This window comes from Bactrocera dorsalis, chromosome 2 (assembly GCF_023373825.1).
Source record: "Bactrocera dorsalis isolate Fly_Bdor chromosome 2, ASM2337382v1, whole genome shotgun sequence".
NCBI lineage: Eukaryota > Metazoa > Arthropoda > Insecta > Diptera > Tephritidae > Bactrocera > Bactrocera dorsalis.
The window spans coordinates 2261615-2282452 of record NC_064304.1 but is presented as its reverse complement, the minus strand read 5'-3'; the positions used below and the strand labels follow the sequence as shown (position 1 = coordinate 2282452).

The 20838-nt window shown below is 37.3% G+C and overlaps 2 protein-coding genes and 1 long non-coding RNA gene across 9 annotated transcripts in view; 2 read left to right on the top strand and 1 right to left on the bottom strand.

Annotated features, from left to right (window-relative positions):
* The window catches only part of LOC105232825 (uncharacterized), an 81450-nt gene extending 67662 nt beyond the window's left edge, over positions 1-13788 (top strand). For 4 of the 6 annotated variants that reach the window (XM_049447757.1, XM_049447756.1, XM_049447754.1 and 1 more), the window contains 7 exons: positions 3473-7288; positions 7472-9119; positions 9182-9487; positions 9560-9903; positions 9958-10171; positions 10257-10545; positions 10816-13788. In XM_049447757.1, coding sequence (XP_049303714.1) covers positions 3620-7288; positions 7472-9119; positions 9182-9487; positions 9560-9903; positions 9958-10171; positions 10257-10545; positions 10816-10999 — 6654 coding nt within the window. In that variant the 5' untranslated portion in view covers positions 3473-3619 and the 3' untranslated portion in view covers positions 11000-13788. Of the gene's footprint in view, positions 1-3278; positions 3308-3472; positions 7289-7471; positions 9120-9181; positions 9488-9559; positions 9904-9957; positions 10172-10256; positions 10546-10815 lie in introns of all 6 variants that reach the window. The other 2 variants (XM_049447755.1, XM_049447760.1) reach the window with 2 other exon arrangements.
* Positions 13712-16436, bottom strand: LOC105232810 (protein C12orf4 homolog). 2 transcript variants are annotated; one of them, XM_049447761.1, is made up of 8 exons: positions 16144-16436; positions 15779-16011; positions 15501-15714; positions 15266-15437; positions 14892-15211; positions 14695-14836; positions 14141-14637; positions 13712-14074 (listed from the first exon to the last, which is right to left on the bottom strand). In XM_049447761.1, the coding sequence occupies exons 2-8, from the start codon at positions 15954-15956 to the stop codon at positions 13954-13956; spliced, it is 1644 nt and encodes a 547-aa protein (XP_049303718.1). In that variant the 5' UTR covers positions 15957-16011; positions 16144-16436; the 3' UTR covers positions 13712-13953. The 2 variants fall into 2 exon arrangements, with proteins under 2 accessions (XP_049303718.1, XP_011212982.2); XM_011214680.4 differs by lacking the exon at positions 16144-16436 and having other exon boundaries at positions 15779-16069.
* A 372-nt stretch (positions 16437-16808) lies between these two features.
* On the top strand, positions 16809-17468 carry LOC125776273 (uncharacterized). Its single transcript, XR_007421596.1, has 2 exons — positions 16809-17008; positions 17111-17468. It is a non-coding gene; the product is annotated as an uncharacterized LOC125776273 (long non-coding RNA).
* The last annotated feature ends 3370 nt before the right edge of the window (positions 17469-20838 follow it).

Here is a 20838-nt window from a genome sequence, read left to right as displayed (position 1 = left end):
CTGAAGTCATGTGCCATTATTTGGCGCTTCACTGCAACATCCTGTGACATAAACAGCCACGCGCACACACACGCTTACAGCCGCTCACCTACACACCGACGCCCGCGCGCGCGCCAACTAACCTACGCAAATTATGCTCGCTTGTGCAGCCACACCCATACACTTGACGTCTCTGCTCCATGCCTCAGTGGAACGCCTGTATGACGCGTTCGTACAACAGCAAATCCTCCACACATGCGCAGCCATATACAGTACACATATGTATGTATATACATATATGTAGGCACAGAGGCATCCGCATCCACTGGCATCCGTTTTCCACTTCAACTCTCGCACTCCTCCGCTTCCCTGGCAGTGCGTTGTCAGCGCATATTGTTAGTTTTCCGATATGTCAGCGCTGGCAGGCAAGCGTTTGTTGTTATCCTTGTATTTGGTAATAAAATGCGAAAATATGGGTTATATTTGTATTTACACAGGCATATACACGTGACTGTATGTGCGTAATACCCTGCGCTCAGTGTCCTGCTGTCGCATTTCGCTTTATTTGCTAAATTCATTTTTTGCTTAATCTGAATGCAAATGTTTTACATCGTCTCGTCATTGTCGATTGCCTGTGGATTATAGTTTTTATTTCGCTTTATCCTTCACTGCTAGTGTATTCGTGTGTGCCATATTTACAGCTATTGTTGTCGGATGTCGGATGTGTGTACGCCATTTGCCGAGTTACAAGAGCGCGTAATGAATTGAATGATTGATGAGGATATTGACAATGCTCATAAAATTGATGAGGATTTAAAAATCGTCAAATATACAAATTCGTAAGCCACTGCTATTGACTTACGGCAGAGTATAAGTGCGCACACATATGTTTCTTATATATATGTATGTATATGTGTGTTTATGTACCAGGTACTAAATCATTTACCTTATTTACGAACTAAGTAAATAAGCACCGAAAATATTTGTACTCATTGTGTTGTTATCATTGGCAGAGTTATGCACGCAGCGTTAGAGTTAGGCTAAACTTATTCTAGAATGTGAGAGTCTCAAAATCACCATTTCTGTTACATATTGAATGACTTTCGACGTCTTGTCATTTATCTCAGAATGTTTCTGATCTTTAAGGGTTACATAGGTTTCCTCGGGTAAAAAACAGCCTTTTACAACAATTTTTTTCTCGTATAAAAAATGAAATATTTTATAAGAATTTTTTCTTGTCACAATCATACACTATTAACAAAGAAACTTTGAAATTTGGGAAAAAATATTTCAGTCTCGGCCACTGTGACGCCATGACCCTTCGGAAAAAAAGTGCGCCCGCTTTGCCAGATTAACTGCTTAGAGGATCATCTAAAAATACTTTAAAAATCCTTCAGCCAAGTCTTTAAGAAATGTATCTCAAAGACCTGTATAAAATTTCATGAAGTTATTTGAGTACTCGTAGTTTTCGAGAAGCCTTGCCAAACGACTTCAAAAACACAGTCTCGAAAAAGCAACATGCTCGCCGGGCTCCGCATTTTTCCTAATTTAGAACCTTAAAAACTCATGAAACTTTTCTCAGGGGTTTAAACATACCATGACTTACTTGTTTTCAGGAACCTTTTGAACCCACCACAAATAGCAACTTGGAATTTGCTGGTTTATAGAAGGTCAAATCTTCATCATCCATGGGTGCCAGAATAATCATTTCATCCGAGTTTTATCCAAGTATATCCAGTTCGTCTAAACAGTTTATCGTTTATTTCTTCATTTTATAGCAATCATTCGTCTATAGTTTCAAATTGTGAGTATGTGTTTTAGGTTGGGTCAAAAGAAAACTAAGGTTCTTTTTTCGTCTCTCCAAGTATGAACTCTTAATTGTAACGGATAGGTCCTTAAGCTTATATTTTTCTGTTTCTTCCTTACAATCAGATAGAAAAAGTAAAATCTTGCTTTCAACCACTTGAAGAAGATATCCCGCGTCATAGGTCTCAGAAAAATGTCTCTCACGATTTTTTCGTAAACCTAACGTTAATATTTTTCTCATTTAAATTATTTTAATCCATACTCTGCTAATTAACCCAACTTGCCTTTCTCGTTTCTTCATACTCTTCAACCACTTTCCCTACCCAACTGAAGTCAATATTATTAGCTCACCAAGGAAAAGTGCTCTCATTATGTAACTCATTATTAGTGTTATCGTCATTATTACTTAACACCTTCTCTGCCATTAACAAGGACCATCTTAAGTGCTTTTCACGCTAATGTCCCTAATTTATTATATATATTTTGCAAGTTTATGTAAGCGAATCAGCGGTCTTCCCCCATGTACTAGCAGTATTCAATGTAAGTAGCACACAAACATACTTACAAGTACATATATACCCATGAAATATGGCCAAAGCACCACCCAATCATGTCTGACACAATTTTCGTTAATTTTCTTTGGTGTCAGCTTTACGGCGTTGAACATTGAGGAGCGACAAAATTAACTGAAAATAAACCGTCCTTACAGGAATTAGGAAAATAGTATGAAGAGGAATATTTGAACGCAAATATATGAAGGCCATTTAGTGGCATTTAATTGAGATTGAAGGCAATTTATGTCTCTTTAAGCTCGAAACTCTTGACCAAGCGATGCTTGAACTTCTTCAGTCAGTGTGTGGAGCTCTGCAAATAAAGCTGGTGTGAGCAAACGCAATTCCATCAGGTCGACAACTTTCTCATACCCAAATTGGAATAATGTGATTCTTTTCGGCCTTTTGCCTGCGATATTTCGCCAAATAAATATGTCAGAAGCATTAAAAGAAAAGAAAGAGAAAGGCTTCGCTTAAATACTTGGTTACGTAGCAGTTCCCAAGAAGAACCGTGTAAGCCGGGGCGTTGTCGTAGTGCAACTTCCAATCGTCTGCGATGTCTTGTCGTACCCGATTCACCTTTCGTTTTAGGCTCTTGAGGACTCTCACGTAAAACTTGGTGTTGACGGTTTGTCTAGGAGGAACAAATTCATGGTCGACGATGCTTTTGATATCAAAAAAGACTATGAGCATCATTTTTACTTTGGATTTGCTCATCCTTCCGGTCTTCATCAGCGACCTCTTCCCGGCCATCCAAAAAGTCCTGGTGTCGCCGAAAAACAACAGTAAAGCAACATCTGACTAAGCCACTAACTAAGATTAGCCCTTCCTTACTTGTTTTCTCTATATAAACGTATTTTAAAAACTTGATATACTATTAAAATAGATAATAAAAAATATAAAAATGTAAAATTTAGTAAAATCCTTCTTTATTAATTTCAGAGATCCAAAAGCGAGCGGCAAAGCGAAAGGTTGAACGAGTTGTTGAAATGAATTTCTTCGCCCTAAGAATAGCCCTTCCTTACTTGTTTTCTCTATATAAAAAATCTATTTTAAAAACTTGATATAATATTAAAATAAATAATTAAAAATATAAAAATGTAAAATTTAGTAAAATCCTTCTTTATTAATTTCAGAGTTCCAAAAGCGAGCGGCAAAGTGAAAGGTTGAACGAGTTGTTGAAATGAATTTCTTCGCCCAAACAAAATAGTCTCATTAAGTTGAGTGTATGAAAGTGAAACAAGAACCCTCCCACGAACCTTCACCAATCCACTATCACGAAGATGTCGAAGCATCCAGATAATGACAATCTACGCAACGACATCTACGAAAACTTACCTTGTCAGGCTATGTACAATGATGCTGTACGCAAAATCCAACAACAAAAGTCTGCCCAATCGAACACAAATAATGCCGTCGCTGCAGCGGTGGCCAATAACCCACTCTCTCAGCAGCTATTACTGAACAATATAAGCAATCAGAATGCAGCTAACTCCAATCCGCACACTAACTCTACCGGCTTGACCAACAACAAACAGCAGCCATCGCCGATAACGCTGCAACAGCAGTCGAACAATCGGCATTATGCCGCCACTAATATGTCCAAAGAGATGCTCTACGCCACACCATTGCGCAAATCGGACCGTTACAAAAGCGGGGAACGCCTGCGCTTCAACAGTTCGGGTGCACGTTTGCATGCGAGTGGCAGCAACCACGACACCCATGATGCACACGATGCCAAATTGTCCAATCTCATGGAATACAAGCAACTAAACTCAAAAGACCTAACTCGGCTATGCAGTCGAAATGGCAATGCCATTCCAGTAACCGATCTCGATGATGACATGGCCGTGGATGGTTGCTCGTCGAGCGCATTAGTTGGTGGTTCGCATTACACGAATCAACCTGCCTCATTGCCGCCGCTTCCCAACTCGAACACTCCCAGTCATCAGCTGGAGGATCGGCGTATACTTAATTTTCTCAAGGACACTACACAGTTGCAGAAAAAGCTAGAGGTATCTAGCCGGGACTGTCCCAACGCCAGCTTTTCGAATTTGGCTCGAGAGGAACACTTTGCCAATTTGGTGCAACAGAATTTCACCATCGAAGCAACGCGTAACAAGGTAGACTCCAATACTGAAGGGAATGAAGACCACAGTATGAGTGTCACTGCAGATACAAGTGAATCGGTGTTAACAGAGACTGCGGATAATTTAGAGGTTTTAATGCAGAAGAAGCTTTCGCCCGATAAGGAAGTTAGCGGCATTGCATCGTCATGTGGTTCTCAAAGTCAGACTCTCACTGCGCGAAGCGGACAACCAGTGTACATACACCGCGAATGGGTGCTGAAAAAGATAGCGCTATGCTTGGAACAGCGCACCGCAGGCAAGAAGAATATGCCTGGTCTGCTCAGTACTGGGGCTGTAGGCAAAGCCGAAGCCGCCGGTGGTTTTATGGCAGCTCGTGCCAAAGCAGCGGCAATATCCAGCTCTACGTATAACGGTTGCCTCGTACTGGGCTCGAATGGCTCAGGTAAAACTTCGATCTGTCAAGCAATTATGAATGGCAACTCTGGCACTAAAGGCATCCTGAATCGCAAATTACTTGGTTGCTATCTGATCGAATCACAGAACCCGGAATGTCACAGCCTTTCTCTATTTATGCGTAAAATAGTACTACAAGTATTAAGCCATTCTTCATTAATCGCAAAGGATGAATGCCAGCGCGTGATTGATGAAGGCTTCTCCTTTCTGCAGGAGGAGGCCCAACAACAAGAGTCAAAACTGGATGAGGCTATGAACAATATCACATTGGACGAAAATGTTGAAGATATTTTAATTGCTGAACTCCGACGTGGCGCCAACAGTTGTGACATCGACAAACCAGAACATTTCCAACAGAGACGTACTTCGACTAACAACAAAAAGTCCGGCAATGCCTGTATTATGCGACAAAAGTCCGAACCTGCTGCAGCCGAAGAACATTCCGCAATCGATGACAACAAGAAATACAACAATTATGGCACGCATCCGCCTTCAACGGGTAACAAAAGTAATGCTAAAGATCGCAACGAAGATAAAGACAACGATACAGAAAAGGGGAAACGCGCCGATCCAGAAAAGGAGAAAAGCTCGCCTTCAACATCGACCAAATGTAGCCCCGGCAAGAAATCAAAGATACCAGTGAAACTCGGCCGTTCAAGTGCTGTTGCCTCACCAGTTAAAGTGACAGCAGTTCTAACACCAAGTACTGGTGCTACAGCTATTCAACATGGGGGTGGTGAGGATATTGCTGACATGATTAGCGAAGATCTCAAAAATGAGATAGAAGCTGCTATTAATGAGGACAATGTTGATGGCAACAAAGCCATCGAAGAGAATCCGAAATCCGACCATGATGAAGACGATGAAGACAAGCCAGAGGCAGATAAAAATCTTCAAGAAGATGTCAAAGAATGTAAGAACGCATTTGAAAAAGAGAACATCAATGAAGAAGACAAAGAAAATTGCGAAAATCTAATTGAATTCGAAAAGCTCAATGATCGCGAAGTAACTGACAACTACATACATCCCAGCGGCGCAAACGATAATATGAACACGCTACCACCGCCACTTCCCAAGCCGAAAAGTTGCCGGACAGTAATCGCAGATGGTTACTATGAAATGTTGCTCTCAAACCCAGAAATACTGGAATGTTTGAATGTCGATAGCATTGAGAAAAATCCTGATGAATGCTTTAAAAAGGCACTGCTATTCCCGCTACTCGAGCTTACCCCGCCCAAAACAGCACTTTTGCTGCTGATCGATTCCATCGATGAAAATTATATAAATGAGGGAAATTTGATCACCACTTTGAAGGGTGGAAGAGGCATGTCGACTAGTCACAAGAGTCGCAACGTTGCGGAATTATTATCCAATCACATACACCTCTTCCCCAAGTGGCTCTTTCTGGTGTGTACCACCAAAAAGCAAACTAAACAGATCACACGGATGTTCACAGGTTTTAAGAAAATCACTTTGGATGACTTACGCAAGTCGCACGTTGTGAAAGATGTTCAGGAGTACATAATTAATAGACTAAACTCGGACTTTAAAGACAGTATTATGCTCACAAAGGAGATAATAGAATCACTTCACCAATTATATATCAAATCGAATGGTTGTATATTGTATCTGGAGAAAGTATTGAATGGTATAAAAGAGAACTTTTTCAGTTTTCGTGAGATCAAATTGATACCATGCACACTGAACGGCTTGTACTTGTACATTTGTCAGAAGTCATTCAACAAAAAGCAATACATGAAAATACGCCCACTTCTGAATGTGCTGCTCGCTTCATCTGGTTACGTCGATAAACTTTTCCTCTTTAATTGCCTGCGTACACACAATTACGCCATCGATACGGAAGAATTCGAAAAGCGTTTACATCTCATGAAGAACATTGTCGCTTACGATGCGGACCAGCAACGACTGAGGATATTCCACAATTCCTTCTCCGACTGGTTGGTCGACGTTAAGTTCGCTACGAAAAAGTTCATTTGTGACGTTAACGAAGGTCACGTAATGGTCTCAATGTACTATTTGCTGGTAGCCGACACACTGTGCGCAAATAATGTTCGGAAATTTGTATATCATCTCATCAAGTCGGGCGAATATCTCACTAGTCGCAATGTTAATTTGGATATAATACTCATGTTACTCGAATCACGACTGAATTTGAATGATGCATTCTACACGAATCACTTAAACTGCTGTTCTCAATGCGAAAACGATTTCAAGCACGACCCGAACTTTCTACCTAAAACACGCAACATGATTGAGAAATTCCTTAGTAGCGAATTAACTGATGAGTTTTCGCAGTTCTTATGTGATTTCTTCAAGCCGAGCTTACCGACGGATGCGAAGATTCTTAAGCTGTTAATTGAAACAGGAATTAATAATGCTGAAGCACAGGTAAGTCGATAAAATAAAATCTAGAAGACAGGTTTCAATTCGCTTTGTGGTTAGGAGTATTTCAATAATATCCCGAAAGCTCACTTGTTTTGGGGATGTTGCCATCTGACTTTTATTTTCGAATTGAACAATTTCGATATGTTCATGAGTTTTTACCGTGTATTCTCTTTTTCTCCCCTTCAGAACTCGTGCGAATCATCACTCATGTCTCCCGAGCTGTCGGAGAAATCACAAAATATAGACTTTGAGCTGGCTGACCTGTTGATATCAAGCGAGAAGTCATGCATATTGGAAACTCAACGCCCAACCAGCCCATCGGAGAAGAGCGAGCCACATCACGAGAGTCAAGATGAAAATGCTTCTAGCACGCTACACCAACTCTCCGACTCAAATCGAATTGAATTGCACAAAGGTAAAGCACTCATACACATCTTGGCTAACGATGGCAATCATCAGCTGCTCGAGCGTGCATTGAACGCATGTAAAGGACCCATCGATCTCGAAATTGAAGACTACAACGGACAGACAGCTTTGAATATTGCCGCGCGCAATGGACATCTAGAGGTTGTTAAATTATTGTTGAGCTTCTCTCAGCCCTGCAACGATGGCACTGGTCGAATGAAGCGCGTCGATGTCAATCACGCTGATAGAGATGGCTGGACACCTTTGCGTTCAGCCTCGTGGGGTGGTCATACAGAGGTCGTAAAGCTCCTGATCTCGCATCCCGCATGTAAAATTGATCTAGCCGATAAGGAGGGCCGTACTGCACTACGTGCAGCTGCTTGGAGCGGACACGAAGACATTTTAAAAATACTTATCGAATCTGGTGCAGATGTGAATTCTGTGGATCGGCAGGGTCGCACCTCTTTGATCGCCGCGTCTTACATGGGACATTATGATATTGTTGAAATCCTACTGGAAAATGGTGCTAATGTTAATCATCTGGATTTAGATGGACGTAGTGCACTTTGCGTAGCTGCGCTCTGTGGTTCGTCAGGCTATAGCAAGGTTATATCGACCTTATTGGAACACGGTGCCAACACTGACCAACTGGACAATGACGGCATGTCGCCACTTCTTGTGAGTTCTTTCGAAGGCAACGCCGAGGTGTGCGAGCTATTGCTTGAAAATGGCGCGGATCCTGATCTAGCTGATTTCATGGGTCGTACACCACTTTGGGCCGCCTGCACTGCCGGACATGCAAACGTTGTAAAATTACTTCTCTTTTGGGGCTGTGGCATCGACTGCATGGACTCAGAAGGACGCACCGTACTTAGTATTGCCTCAGCACAAGGCAATGTCGAAACCGTAAGACAACTACTAGATCGTGGACTAGACGAAACACATCGCGACAATGCCGGCTGGACACCGCTACACTATTCTGCATTCGAAGGTTTCCATGAGGTATGTCTTCAGCTGCTAGAGTCGGGCGCCAAGATAGACGAGTGCGACAATGAAGGAAAGACTGCGCTGCACCTCGCCGCACAAGAAGGTCGGACTAAGTGCGTACAAATTTTACTCGAAATACATTCGACATTCGTAGACCAAAAGGCACACGATGGCAAAACGGCATTCCGTCTCGCCTGCTTGGAGGGCCACCTTGAGACATTACAATATCTGTTGAAATTCTGCTGCGATGTGAACGCCAAGGACGCAGACTCACGCACCACACTTTACATACTAGCATTAGAAAATAAACTGGATATAGTTAAGTACCTGCTGGAAGTGACCAATGTAGATGTTAATATACCGGATAGCGAGGGACGCATAGCGTTGCATGTAGCAGCGTGGCAGGGGCACGCCGAAATGGTTAAGATGCTTATAACAATGGGTGAGAGCCTCTGGCGAAAGATTGAAACGAAAATATTCTATGATTCTCTTCAAACTTTTAAGGTAACGCTGATGTCAACGCAATGGACCTGGAAGCGCGCACACCCTTGCATTCGTGCGCCTGGCAAGGCAATCATGATGTCATGAGTATACTGCTTTACTTTGGCGCAATAGCGGACCACGCATGTAAACAAGGAGCAACGGCTTTGGGCATCTCTGCACAGGAAGGACACGAAAAATGTGTGATTGCTTTATTAAAGTACGGTGCCAATCCGTACAAGTCAGACCATTGCGGACGTACACCAATTAAATTGGCAGCCAAATCAAATCGCACAAACATACTGAAGATTTTCGAAAACTTCACGAAAAGTAAACAAACACTCAAATTGCAATTTTTTCCATTTATAATTATTTCAACATTTGTACTTCTGCTTCTTTCAGGCGATTCCAATAATCTAGTCGAGCCAGCCAAATTCCACCCGAGCATGCTGCGCTCTCCCGACCAACCACCAGCGTTACCTGCTCATCAAAGCATAGGGCTGGGTGCGCCACCGTACCCGCCGCACGCCTCCGCACCCTCAGTCTGCTCGGCGGCGACCACGGCCACTGTAAATAACAGTATGAACAACAATAACAACATGCAAGTGCCATCTAACATACTGAATGCATCGACGTCGACACATAGCTCCAACAATTTCTATCAGAACACAATGCAGTCGGATACGAGCAGCTTACACAAGCGAAAAAGCGTTATTTCTAGTCAATCGACAGGTAGCAGCAATGATGTAAGTGCGACATAGTAGTAACCAAAAACACACTTAATAAATCGTTTCCTTTAGCAGACGCCGCTTACGTTCACACAACAACTGCAACGGCAAACCAAACTCAACTCGCGTAACAATCCCTTTGTGCAAAATGCGCCCATCATCAATTCAAAGCATGGCGCCGCCTCAACATCTTCCAACGCAGTCGGCGCAATGCAACAGCAATCGAAAGCGCATCACTCACATCGGCATTCACAGTTGCTGCCCGATCTCAACGAGCATCAATTTGGTACGATCGCGTTACATAATACATCTACGCATTCAAGTTTATGCTGCTCATTAATTTTCATTCATTTATATTTTGATACTTTCAGTTTCTGGTATCGGTGCCAATGAGGCTGATCTCTATGATATGGAATGCATGTCACCACTGTATGCGACACCACCGCACTCGCCCAGCAGTGAATTGAGCTCACCCGGTCAGCTACCGTCGCTGAATGCATTCGATGAAATCACCGCCGCCTCGGGCAGTTCGCTGAGCAATCACGGCAAGAGCAGTAGTTCTGGTGGGAAATCAGTACTACCAGATAATCACTTCGCTCGAGATACACATATGCGTATAATTTTGGGAAATTTAAAGGAAACCCAGCCCAGCTCATCTAGGTAAGAGCAGCGATAACCGGATTAAATAAAGCATTTTTATATGTATATAATTTACTTGAATTTGCTGGCAGTATTAGTTAAGTTTTAAAGACTATTATATATTGCCAGATAGCTCTCACAGTTCCCTGTAGATATGTTTCTGCACCTACCTCAGTAAAAATTATTGTAATTTCTTCTTTAAGGAGGCGTCATTTAAATATATTAATTCGATTTATGAACATTTTTGTATATATTTTCTTGTGTGCTTAATTGATGTCTTCTCCTTTGCAGCAAAAGCAAACGCAGCGGAATCACTACAAATCCAGCAATGCGTCTAATTCGGAGTCGCTTTGATTCTGCCGCCCAACTAATACGGCGCACCAACAACATGCTCTCCTCAAACAGCAATCAGGGATCCTCTAGCATCGGCGTGAAATCGGGCACATTTCAGTGGCGCAAAGAAAGCCAAATGTAAATTGCTGACTGCGATGCTAAAGCATTTTATACGTTAAGTTTGCATGTAAACAGTTAACTGCACTGGCAAGCATAATTAGAGAAGTTTGAATCGATAATTAGTCAAGAATGTATTTCCTTTAATTAAGTATGAGCGATTACGATTTTATTTGTGATAATTTATTATTTAATTTGGAGTTAAGCTGTAATTTATTTATGTTTATTCTTGCTTCTAAGTAAACAATTTAACGATATAAAACTATATTATTTTCCAATACATAAGTTAACACGAATATTTTACATTACATACATTCATACATATAGACATGCACTAGTTTTAGACTAAAAAACCGAAAAATAAGGAATTTAGGTGGAAATCGAGACACGGGCACATTAAATTATTGGAGAATTTAAATCGAATGTACTATGTAGTTTACTGTTACATTTTAAACAAACTCACCGCATTTTTGTGGCAAACAAAAATTACATACATACATACATGAGTTGATGAAGCATAATAGATACTAGATTTTTATGCACTGATAAACAGGTAATCTTTAAAATAAAGTTGCACACGAGAAATCATAAAGTTTAAGTGTATTTAAAAACGAAATAAAAATAAATGAAAAGGAACCAAAATCAACGGAATTTCGAAAATTGGATTTTACATATAATTAATTAACTAGAAATAATTAAAATTATTATACACTATGAGTTTATCGAAATGTCGAAGAATTTAGAGGCCTGCGAAAACACAACTGAATTTCTCTTAGAAAGCAATATTCGTATTTAATATATAAAAAATATGTAAAACATCAAACATTACAGGGTTGATAAAAATGTTCTATTGCGCACCTTCATTTTTTTTGTATACCCATTTAATTGCGTTTACTGTGAGAAATAAAATCGAAACCCAAAACTGCAGAAATCCCGTAATACGGAATGTTAAAAAAATGCGCGGTTTTTTTATATCCCTCCTGGGTTTTCTATAAAAAATACATTTTTTGTATTTATCATTATTTAAATAAAAATATACTTTCACTAAAGAAGGTTCGAAAATAATTCGTGCGCTTGCATGTTCTGCCCTAAATACATTTTGTTTTTGATCTCCTAATAAATAAATTAGCAATATTTAGATATAATCCCGTTTTTTAACTTTTAACTTCTTCAAAGGAAAATTATTTAAATTTTGGGTAGTTATAAAGGAACCACTAATTTAGGATCTAATGTGAACTTAAATTAATTATTAGTAATGAAACAGCGGCGTATAAATTAAAAAATTCGTTATTGCGAATGTTTCGTATTTTACAATTTAGGAAACTATTGTAAATTATTTGTTCGTTCATCGTCACGAATCACAGATTAGATGCAAGCACTAACTTCTATTTTCACAATTGGTTAGGTTTTCCTCCATAACAACATTTCGTTTGGTTTTTCAACAGACAATTGAGTTCCAAGCCATCATTGAGGATGTTCTTTACATATTGCAGGAGAATTTATGTATATCACACCACGAAGAAGGCAAACCCCAATCAAAGAAATATACGAATATATAAAACATACAAACATATTTCTATATGTTTTACATGAAACAGAAAAAAATTGTTGCAATAAAAATTCGAAGCTCGAAACAAATTTGTTCCATTATATTCTAATACCCCTAGTAGTTTTTCCACGCTGCTTTTTGCTTACAGTGAACACCCTTTGGGATAAAATTGTATGCGAAAAAAATTGCTATTTGCCATCGTTAATTAGCCGTGGTAAATCGTAAGATTGTAATTCTGACTAGCTTATTGTAAAATTCAAAACGCTAACAGCAATATGTTGAATAGATAGGCAGACGAATGAATCTTCTTCGTGAGATACTTATGTATAGCAAATCTACTAAAATAGCAATAAAGCATTTTTGAGCCATTACAGCTAGTTTGGATCATAGTCTAAATTTTTGTTTCTGTCTTTCCCTACATTCGGTAGCATCGCCTTTTCCTCCTGCCAGATTCATCACACTTAATTTTCGTCTTTAATAATTATACAATAATATTATATTTATATATACATATACATATAGACGCAGATGAATTACTATTTTTCTATAAACACATTTTCCAAAACAAACTAAAATATTGCAGATAAAAGGCTACATGCGCGGTATACCACATACATATATAATACAGTCATAGTCGTACTTATACATAGTCTTCATTTAAACCCCTTTTTCCCGTAAGTTACACAAACTGAAAATTGATTGATGTTTCCGATGATATTATGAGTCGTCATGATAAATAAATTGTACATAAGAACTTATGTATCTTTGAAACATTACATTGAAGGTGTAAAGCACGTAGCTAACGATCTTTGCATTGAAAAGATTTGAAGTCGTTGGTTTGTGCAGAAATACATTACGTAAATTACTGTTAACATGGAGTATCATATACATATATACAAATATATTTAAAATAACAAATCAGAGGAAAAAATGAGATAACTGGAGAAATATTAAGCATATAAAATTATTTAGCACTACGCATATGAAGTTACATACATACATATATGCATAAACAATTTATGCATATTTCAGCATTACTGCAAAAGTTAAAATGCACTGGTTAATGGTGTTTGAATTGAAAAGAAATTTATTTTGATTACCTATTGGCATTTGTGGGGAAGTAATACAGGAAATTTAACAAACGTTCTTGATGTAAGTTCCATGACTTTGAAATTGTTTAAAACTAAATTTACATTCTGAGAAATGTACGGTACAGTTAAAATTTATTTAATAAAAAGTTTAAGAAATAACTATATACAAAACAAGTAGAGTTTGATGATTACTAGTAAAATAAAGTAATTACATATATGTTTTTAATTTGGTTAGATAATAGATTACAACCTAGTAAGTATACTGTTAGACAATATCCAATTGATTGATTCATTTCATATTTATAGTTTTAGTCATACTTCAACAAATTAAGAAACAGTTCATTTATTGCTATCTACAAGTATCTTAGGATTGGCTACTCGAAATACGTTTGGCACCATGCCGGCTAATGTGGTAAAAAGTTCCTCTGAAATATCATGTGGCAAAAGCAATTGTAATGTGCTAAAATGAAAAAGAAAACAACGACAGTTCACAATATCGATTTGTAAAAGTATATTAAAGAAATACCTCAGTTCCGCACCACCCCATGATGCTGATTCAATCATGAAGCCCTTGGCGCACTTAAACACCAGCTCAGCCCTCCGCATGCACCACTGAACTGTCATATCCTCAGACATTTCATGACGCATCAGCGCAGGTATTGTTAGCGTCGTAACATCATGCCGACTAGCTGTCTTCAGTATATTACGCAAACCCAATATAACGGGATGGCGAGAATTAATCTCACTGGGACTATTGATGGGTTCGTCGGAAATCAAATGAAATATAACATGCGATTGCGAAAGGTTTGAATGCTTGGTAATAAAGAAATCACCAGTTTTTAGCTTTGTGGTGGCCATTTTTGTTGGAGAGCCTCCTGCACTACCAGACCCAACTGTACCTGTATTCAACGGTATATCATTATTTCCAAGAGCTGAACTATTGCTGTTCACACTTGGTGACGTGGAATCATTAACACTTAAATTGCATATTTGTTTTTCGATTTTTTCCAGCTGATTGTCTATCTGCAAAACATAAATTACGAACTTATATAATTTCCAAAAAATGTCTACCATTTTTACCTGTTCGAAATGAAACTCGGTGGACATGTTGGCATTTTTAATAATACTCCTATTGGCCTGTGCCTGGATAGACGGTGTAAGAACAACTACACCACAAAGGGAACTTGAATACAAGCCCAATGCCATATTTAGGCCATTTAAACTACACGCAAGTTTTAAATATTAAAATATATTTAATTTAAAAACTCGTACCTCACCTCTCATCAATATGCAGAGGACTGCAGAGATCTGTAACATCTGCACTTAATATGCGTATATTATGCATGTGCTTAAGTTGAGAGCCTAAATGTATTGTGAAGCTTTCTTCCATCGACGGCTGCTGTGATATAAACATAGATGAGCGATTTCCTAATGGAGTAGCCGCCGGAGATGTCTCAAATATTTTGCCAACTTGGCACGTAATCCAATCTCGATATTCATTGCGTTGATGTCCTCGTTTCGCTTGTAACTCGGACTCGTAGCGTTGTCTTATATAATTTTGGGTGCTGTATTGTTGTGCTAATAAGTTATTTATATCCTGCAAGCATACAAGTCATTTAACAAAGTTTAATATAAAGCAAATATTACACACATCGGATGTAGTGGTTATGTCCAATTGTTTTATTTTATTATCCATTTCTTTTTGCTGTGTTGAGTTAAGATATTCAACTTCTTCGTCCATTAACGTATTCATATCTGAAATAACTTTCGCATAAGCTCTTTCGCGTCTTAAAATCTCTTCCAACGAAGATGAGTGCACTAGCCTTTGGACCAAATTAAAATACATGCAGACAATATACAGATATTTTTATTTGTAAAGAATTTACCTATGGAAACTTTGAGCGAATATATCCTCGTCGCTTGGTCCAATGCGATCTGCGAATTGTATTATTTCATCTTTATATTGCCGCTCCGTTTTACGTATTACTGCTTCCAAGTCGAGCTCATTATTTCCTGCATGTTCAAAAAGTCGTTCGGCAAACTTATCCAAATAAATTTGATTCGCATCTATTATGAACTTTCGCAGTGCTGCTTTTACCTCTACAATGTAATTTAAATGTACATTCACTCTCACTTTATAAATTATCTTATAATATCTGTTTACTTTCGTGCTCATCCAGGTAACGCTGCATTGTATCCATGTCATTTAATAGGCGTGTAACTAACTCGTCCAGACATTCATCCCCACGTTCAAAAGGAAGCTCAATATTAATACTTGCTTCACATTCTGTGTTTTCGTGATTATTATATTTATATATAAACTTAACAATATTATCCGTCATTGTGTAAAATATTAAACGAATCAATGTAAATAATCATGAAGGTGTGTACCTTTGCCTGTAATTATGTTTATCAATAAAAAAAACTCCTACAAAATACTTGAGAAAAATGTCAAAAATATACATACATACATATGTATGTTTCAGAAGACAAGCTTTAATTTGATTAACGTTCTTCCATTGAACGTACCTATAACCAAGACCGCGCTACAAAGGCTGATTAGACTGTGCCTACACACAAAACTTTTTTCACCTAGCGACACGAATCCGGTAGCTTGGGTCGGTTAATTTCCTGCCACCCATTTCACTTCATGTTCTCAAATTCTACTACGCTTCATATGAGTGATACACAAACATATGTTTCATTAGGAATTTGTATGCTTATCATTCCTAAAATCTTAAAATTTAGTCTGCATATTTTTATATGTAAATATTTGCATACTATATACAAAAAATAAATTTAAAAAATCTAGTTTTCGTGCATATTATAAATATTCCTCCAAAGATGACACCCACAAACGGCGCGTTCAACATACCGGATTTGCGGAGAATATTTTCCAGCCAAAAGCTGTTATCTAACCCTGTTAAGATCGGAAAGTGGTAGTATGGAAAGAATACCAACAAGAAAAATAGTGTCAAACTACGTCGAAGCAAATTGTTAGGAACAAGAACATAAACTCAAGCACGAGCGAATGGAACCTTTCGTCTCTTTTTGTTGCTTTTCCCCTCGCAATCAAAAAAACAGAGCGGACGATAAAAATTTTCCTGTGTGAACGCGGTCTAACAATTCCAATATTTTTCATTAAATTAAACTCATTAACATCACACTTTTCACGCTTTGTGTGTATAGTTAAAACCATGGATAAATTCCCAGCGGGATAATGGTTCACTGCTTACATTTTTCTTTGAAGAATGCTTCGAAGAAAATTCTATGTAGAATTCTTCGATACCAGGTAATGCATAAAAGTAAGCTATGCGGAATAATGTTTCCCCGCTTACATTTTTCTTTGAAGAATGCTTCGAAGAAAATTCTATGTAGAATTCTTCGATACCAGGTAATGCATAAAAGTAAGCTATGCGGAATAATGTTCCCCCGCTTACATTTTTCTTTGAAGAATGCTTCGAAGAAAATTCTATCTAGAATTCTTCGATACCAGGTAATGCATAAAAGTAAGCTATGCGGCTAAATTCTACTGTGTTCATATTTACAAGTCAAGTAAGTACGTGAAAAACGACAAATACAAATTGATGGAATAAAATTTATAAGTAAATTTTTTCATTATTTCGTCAAATCATCAAGCAAAAAGTTGGTTACTATTTGGTAAGTATTTCGTGTTTTTAACATTGAAGGACATAGCTTCAAATTTATAAACATACTCTTTCAACTTTTTTGTAGAATGTGTGAAAGTTGAAGGCTTCACCGAATCGGAGTATATTCACCAAATTCAAAAAGTTATCAAACTCGCCAAACGCAGTTTCTTCAAGTCTCGTTGCTTGAAAAAAACGGCAAGAGACTCAGCCACAAAATTAAAAGAAAACCATAATGGCTAAATGAGTAGCGACCAACATCTCCGCTTTGGCAGCATCCCGGTTCTTTCCGCTAGTTACCCGTCTGTATATATGTATATTTAACGTTTTTAAAACTGTTTTCAACCTTTGATCATTTTATATATACATACATACATATACATATCATATGTATTTAACGTTTTTAAACTATTTAAATTTGTAATAATTCGGTTCATTTAAACACATTTTGTTATAACAATTTTTAAGTGCATTTCGGGTAAAATAAAACCTTTATAAAGATTGTATTGAATCTAGTGCATTTTTATTTTTAACAACAAGTGTAAGTGGCCTATAAGGTGAGTTTTTGTACACATAATACTTATTTTCATACGAATATGCAATTTTTCCTATTGACCTTGGCATCAAAGAATTCTTCGTGAACTATGGCATCGAAGAATTCTTCGTTAACTGTGGCATCGAAGAATTCTTCGTTAACTGTGACATCGAAGAATTCATCGTTTACTTTGGCATCGAAGAATTCTTCGTTTACTTTGGCATCGAAGAATTCTTCGTCCCATGGTAAGCGTAAAAGGTGATCTGTTAATTTTCGTAGGACATCGCCGTGTTAATTTTCATCGGTCGGGGTAAGCGATACAATCATGCTGTATCGTTTACATTGCTCGCTTACCAATGTCTACCATATCCCGCTGGGTTGATCCGAAACTCCTCTCTTCGCTTTCTGAGAGAGCCCATGATCTCACGGTTTGGTATGGCAATACTGAAAGTTCATGGGCTACGAATCAGGTGACAAGCAAAACAATGAATTGCCAGACAAAATCCCATTAAAAATAACTGACAAAATCAGTTCGTTATTTTTCATTGTGGAGTACATAAGTAATTGTGTTGTGAAAATATAGTGTTTTTTATTAAAAATACAGTGTATAAATGTTTTTACTAAAAATAAAGTTGGTAAGTGTATTATTAAAGCCATCGTAAATACATGTATATAAATATATTATGTTTTTGTATTATAGGAAAATGCCGAGAACTAAAAATAAGTGTGTGGCTGGATGCGTAGGAGCGCGACGGTTTTTCAATTTCCCCAACAAGGAGAAGGATGGATCCAGGTTCGTAAAGAATTTTAATTAGTAGAAAAATATAGTTATTTAGTGAAATTTATAAATATTTTTTCATAAATTGTGCCTATTTTGATATTGTTTTAGATGCAATTTATTGCATGATAAAAAAATATATCATGCTTGCGAAATGTAATGTAATTTAGTAAATAGTATTGTAATATTTAATAGATCCAACTTAATATGTTGTTTGGAGTAGCGTAGTAGATGTAAATATTACTATAATTATAAATTATAAGTACAAATAAATGTAATACTAGTAGGCGGTATAGTAAATACTAATAAATGTTGTGATTTTATTTTGTACCTATATGGGTGATATAGGCCTATAGGGGAACCGAGCACCCAAAACTAACTTCGGTAACGCGCCTTTTGTATACCTCAGCGGTGGTGTGGAAATTACAAACTCCCAAAGCATTTACTAAAAATTCCCTAACACATTTCTTCCATAGTGGCATCATTGGCAAATGTTATAAAAAATGTGGACTTTGACAGCGCTCTCTCGAATCAAAGAGTTTCGTATCAATTTATCCATGGTTAAAACCAGAGATAAAGAGATGTTTAACTCCTCTCTCATTGGAAGTGAGAGAACAATTGCTAAACGTCAAAACCACCTAAACTTTGACAGTTGATCGAGTTTAGGTGGTTTTGACGTTTATCAATTGGAAACGAGCGATGGCCAGATTGAAATCTTAGCAAAAAAATATGTAAACGGAGGGATTTGTTGCATCGTTCAAGACCACTTATAAAAATTAAAAACAATGAAAATTAAATAAATTTGTGAAATTTAAAGGTATCTGATGAAAGGTTTTGTAATTTGAAGCATATAGTATTGTTTCCAATGGAAAATAATTAAAAACATTTAATGATTGAGAGCTAACAAGCTTAAATCCTTTTATTGGGTATTGAAAGGACAAAAGTTAGTTGTTCTAATATACATTAAAAGGATTTGAATAGTTTCTCCATATAATAAATAACCACTATTTAGTAATTTTTATTTTTATTAAATGTTGGGTGTTTTAATTTAAATAAATAAAAATTCTTATTTTGTTCGACCTGCCCATAATGGAAAATGTTATAAAAAACGTTTATTTTGACGCGTTCTCACACTGGAATAAGTTAAACATCCCTTTATTCCTGGTTAAAACTAAAGCATTGAAGAGAGAAAACAAAAGTTCTCTAACAAAATGGCATCTATTTGCTTTACTTCGCGTCGAAATCTTTCGATGTGAACATACTCATACAAAAGCATACATCGACTTTTTCTGTCAAAGCAAATGTCGGGCGCAAAGCGAAGCAAAAGTTCTAAGTGAATTGGCCGATATATCAGATAAATGCCCCAAGAAAAGCTCTAAATTCATAATTATAAATTTACCTAGTTTATTTATGAATACCCAAAGTTTATGTTATTTAAATTGTGTTTTATGTATAAACTTTTAATATCTATGTATGTATACGCAAGAATATTAAGGCGTCATTTTGCCAAATTTTCTTCATATGTATATTTTACTTATTTAAAATATTTTACAAAATAACCTCATTTGTATATAATATATTATATAAAGGTCATAGTTTCACAACTTTGCATTGTAATACAAAATCAGGCCGCTAAAATAATATTTTTTTTTAATGACGAACATGCCGTTTTTGGTCGACCAGCATTATGTTTTGAAGCGTTGAACCAACCATAATAATTTTAATTCATATTTATTTTAATTTTTTTTATTTCTTATATAAAATTATTGCAAAGATGGACTTTCCGCTTACGGATTTGTCATCTTCACGTTAAAATAAGTCAAATATAAAATAATTATAATTTTCGTGGCTTTCTTGGTCGATGCCTCTAAACTGTACATTTTCCTAAATGTTCGACTGATGTCTGTGGGGTATTTGAGGAGACCGGATAACGATTTTAATTTCAAAAGTTCCCTATCACGTATAGTTCCTTTTTTATTTATTTATTATTTATTTTTCACTTTCATTTTCGGTTTTAGTAATCCACAATTACCAAGAAACCGTCTCCAACTTCACAGCCGCAAAATTTCTGTAAACTAGCTCCAGAGATAAATCACACCAGTTGCAATATATCATGGCACAACAATCTTAAACTCTATTCTGCACCTAAATTGTATTAATCATGTTTGATATTGTTAGTTGAAAAGTTACCCCTTCGGCCTCTGTCGAAACAGGTTTACATTTCTAAAGATGTTGAATTTTGCAATAAGTACCGATTTTTAAAA

Coding starts and splice junctions, on each gene's coding strand:
- LOC105232810 (XM_049447761.1), bottom strand. CDS start 15,956: ATGACGGATAATATTGTTAAGTTTATATATAAATATAATAATCACGAA. Junction 14,837..14,891: donor CCTCTGCATATTGATGAGAG/GTGAGGTACGAG, acceptor ACTTGCGTGTAG/TTTAAATGGCCTAAATATGG. Junction 14,075..14,140: donor TGGGGTGGTGCGGAACTGAG/GTATTTCTTTAA, acceptor TTTTCATTTTAG/CACATTACAATTGCTTTTGC.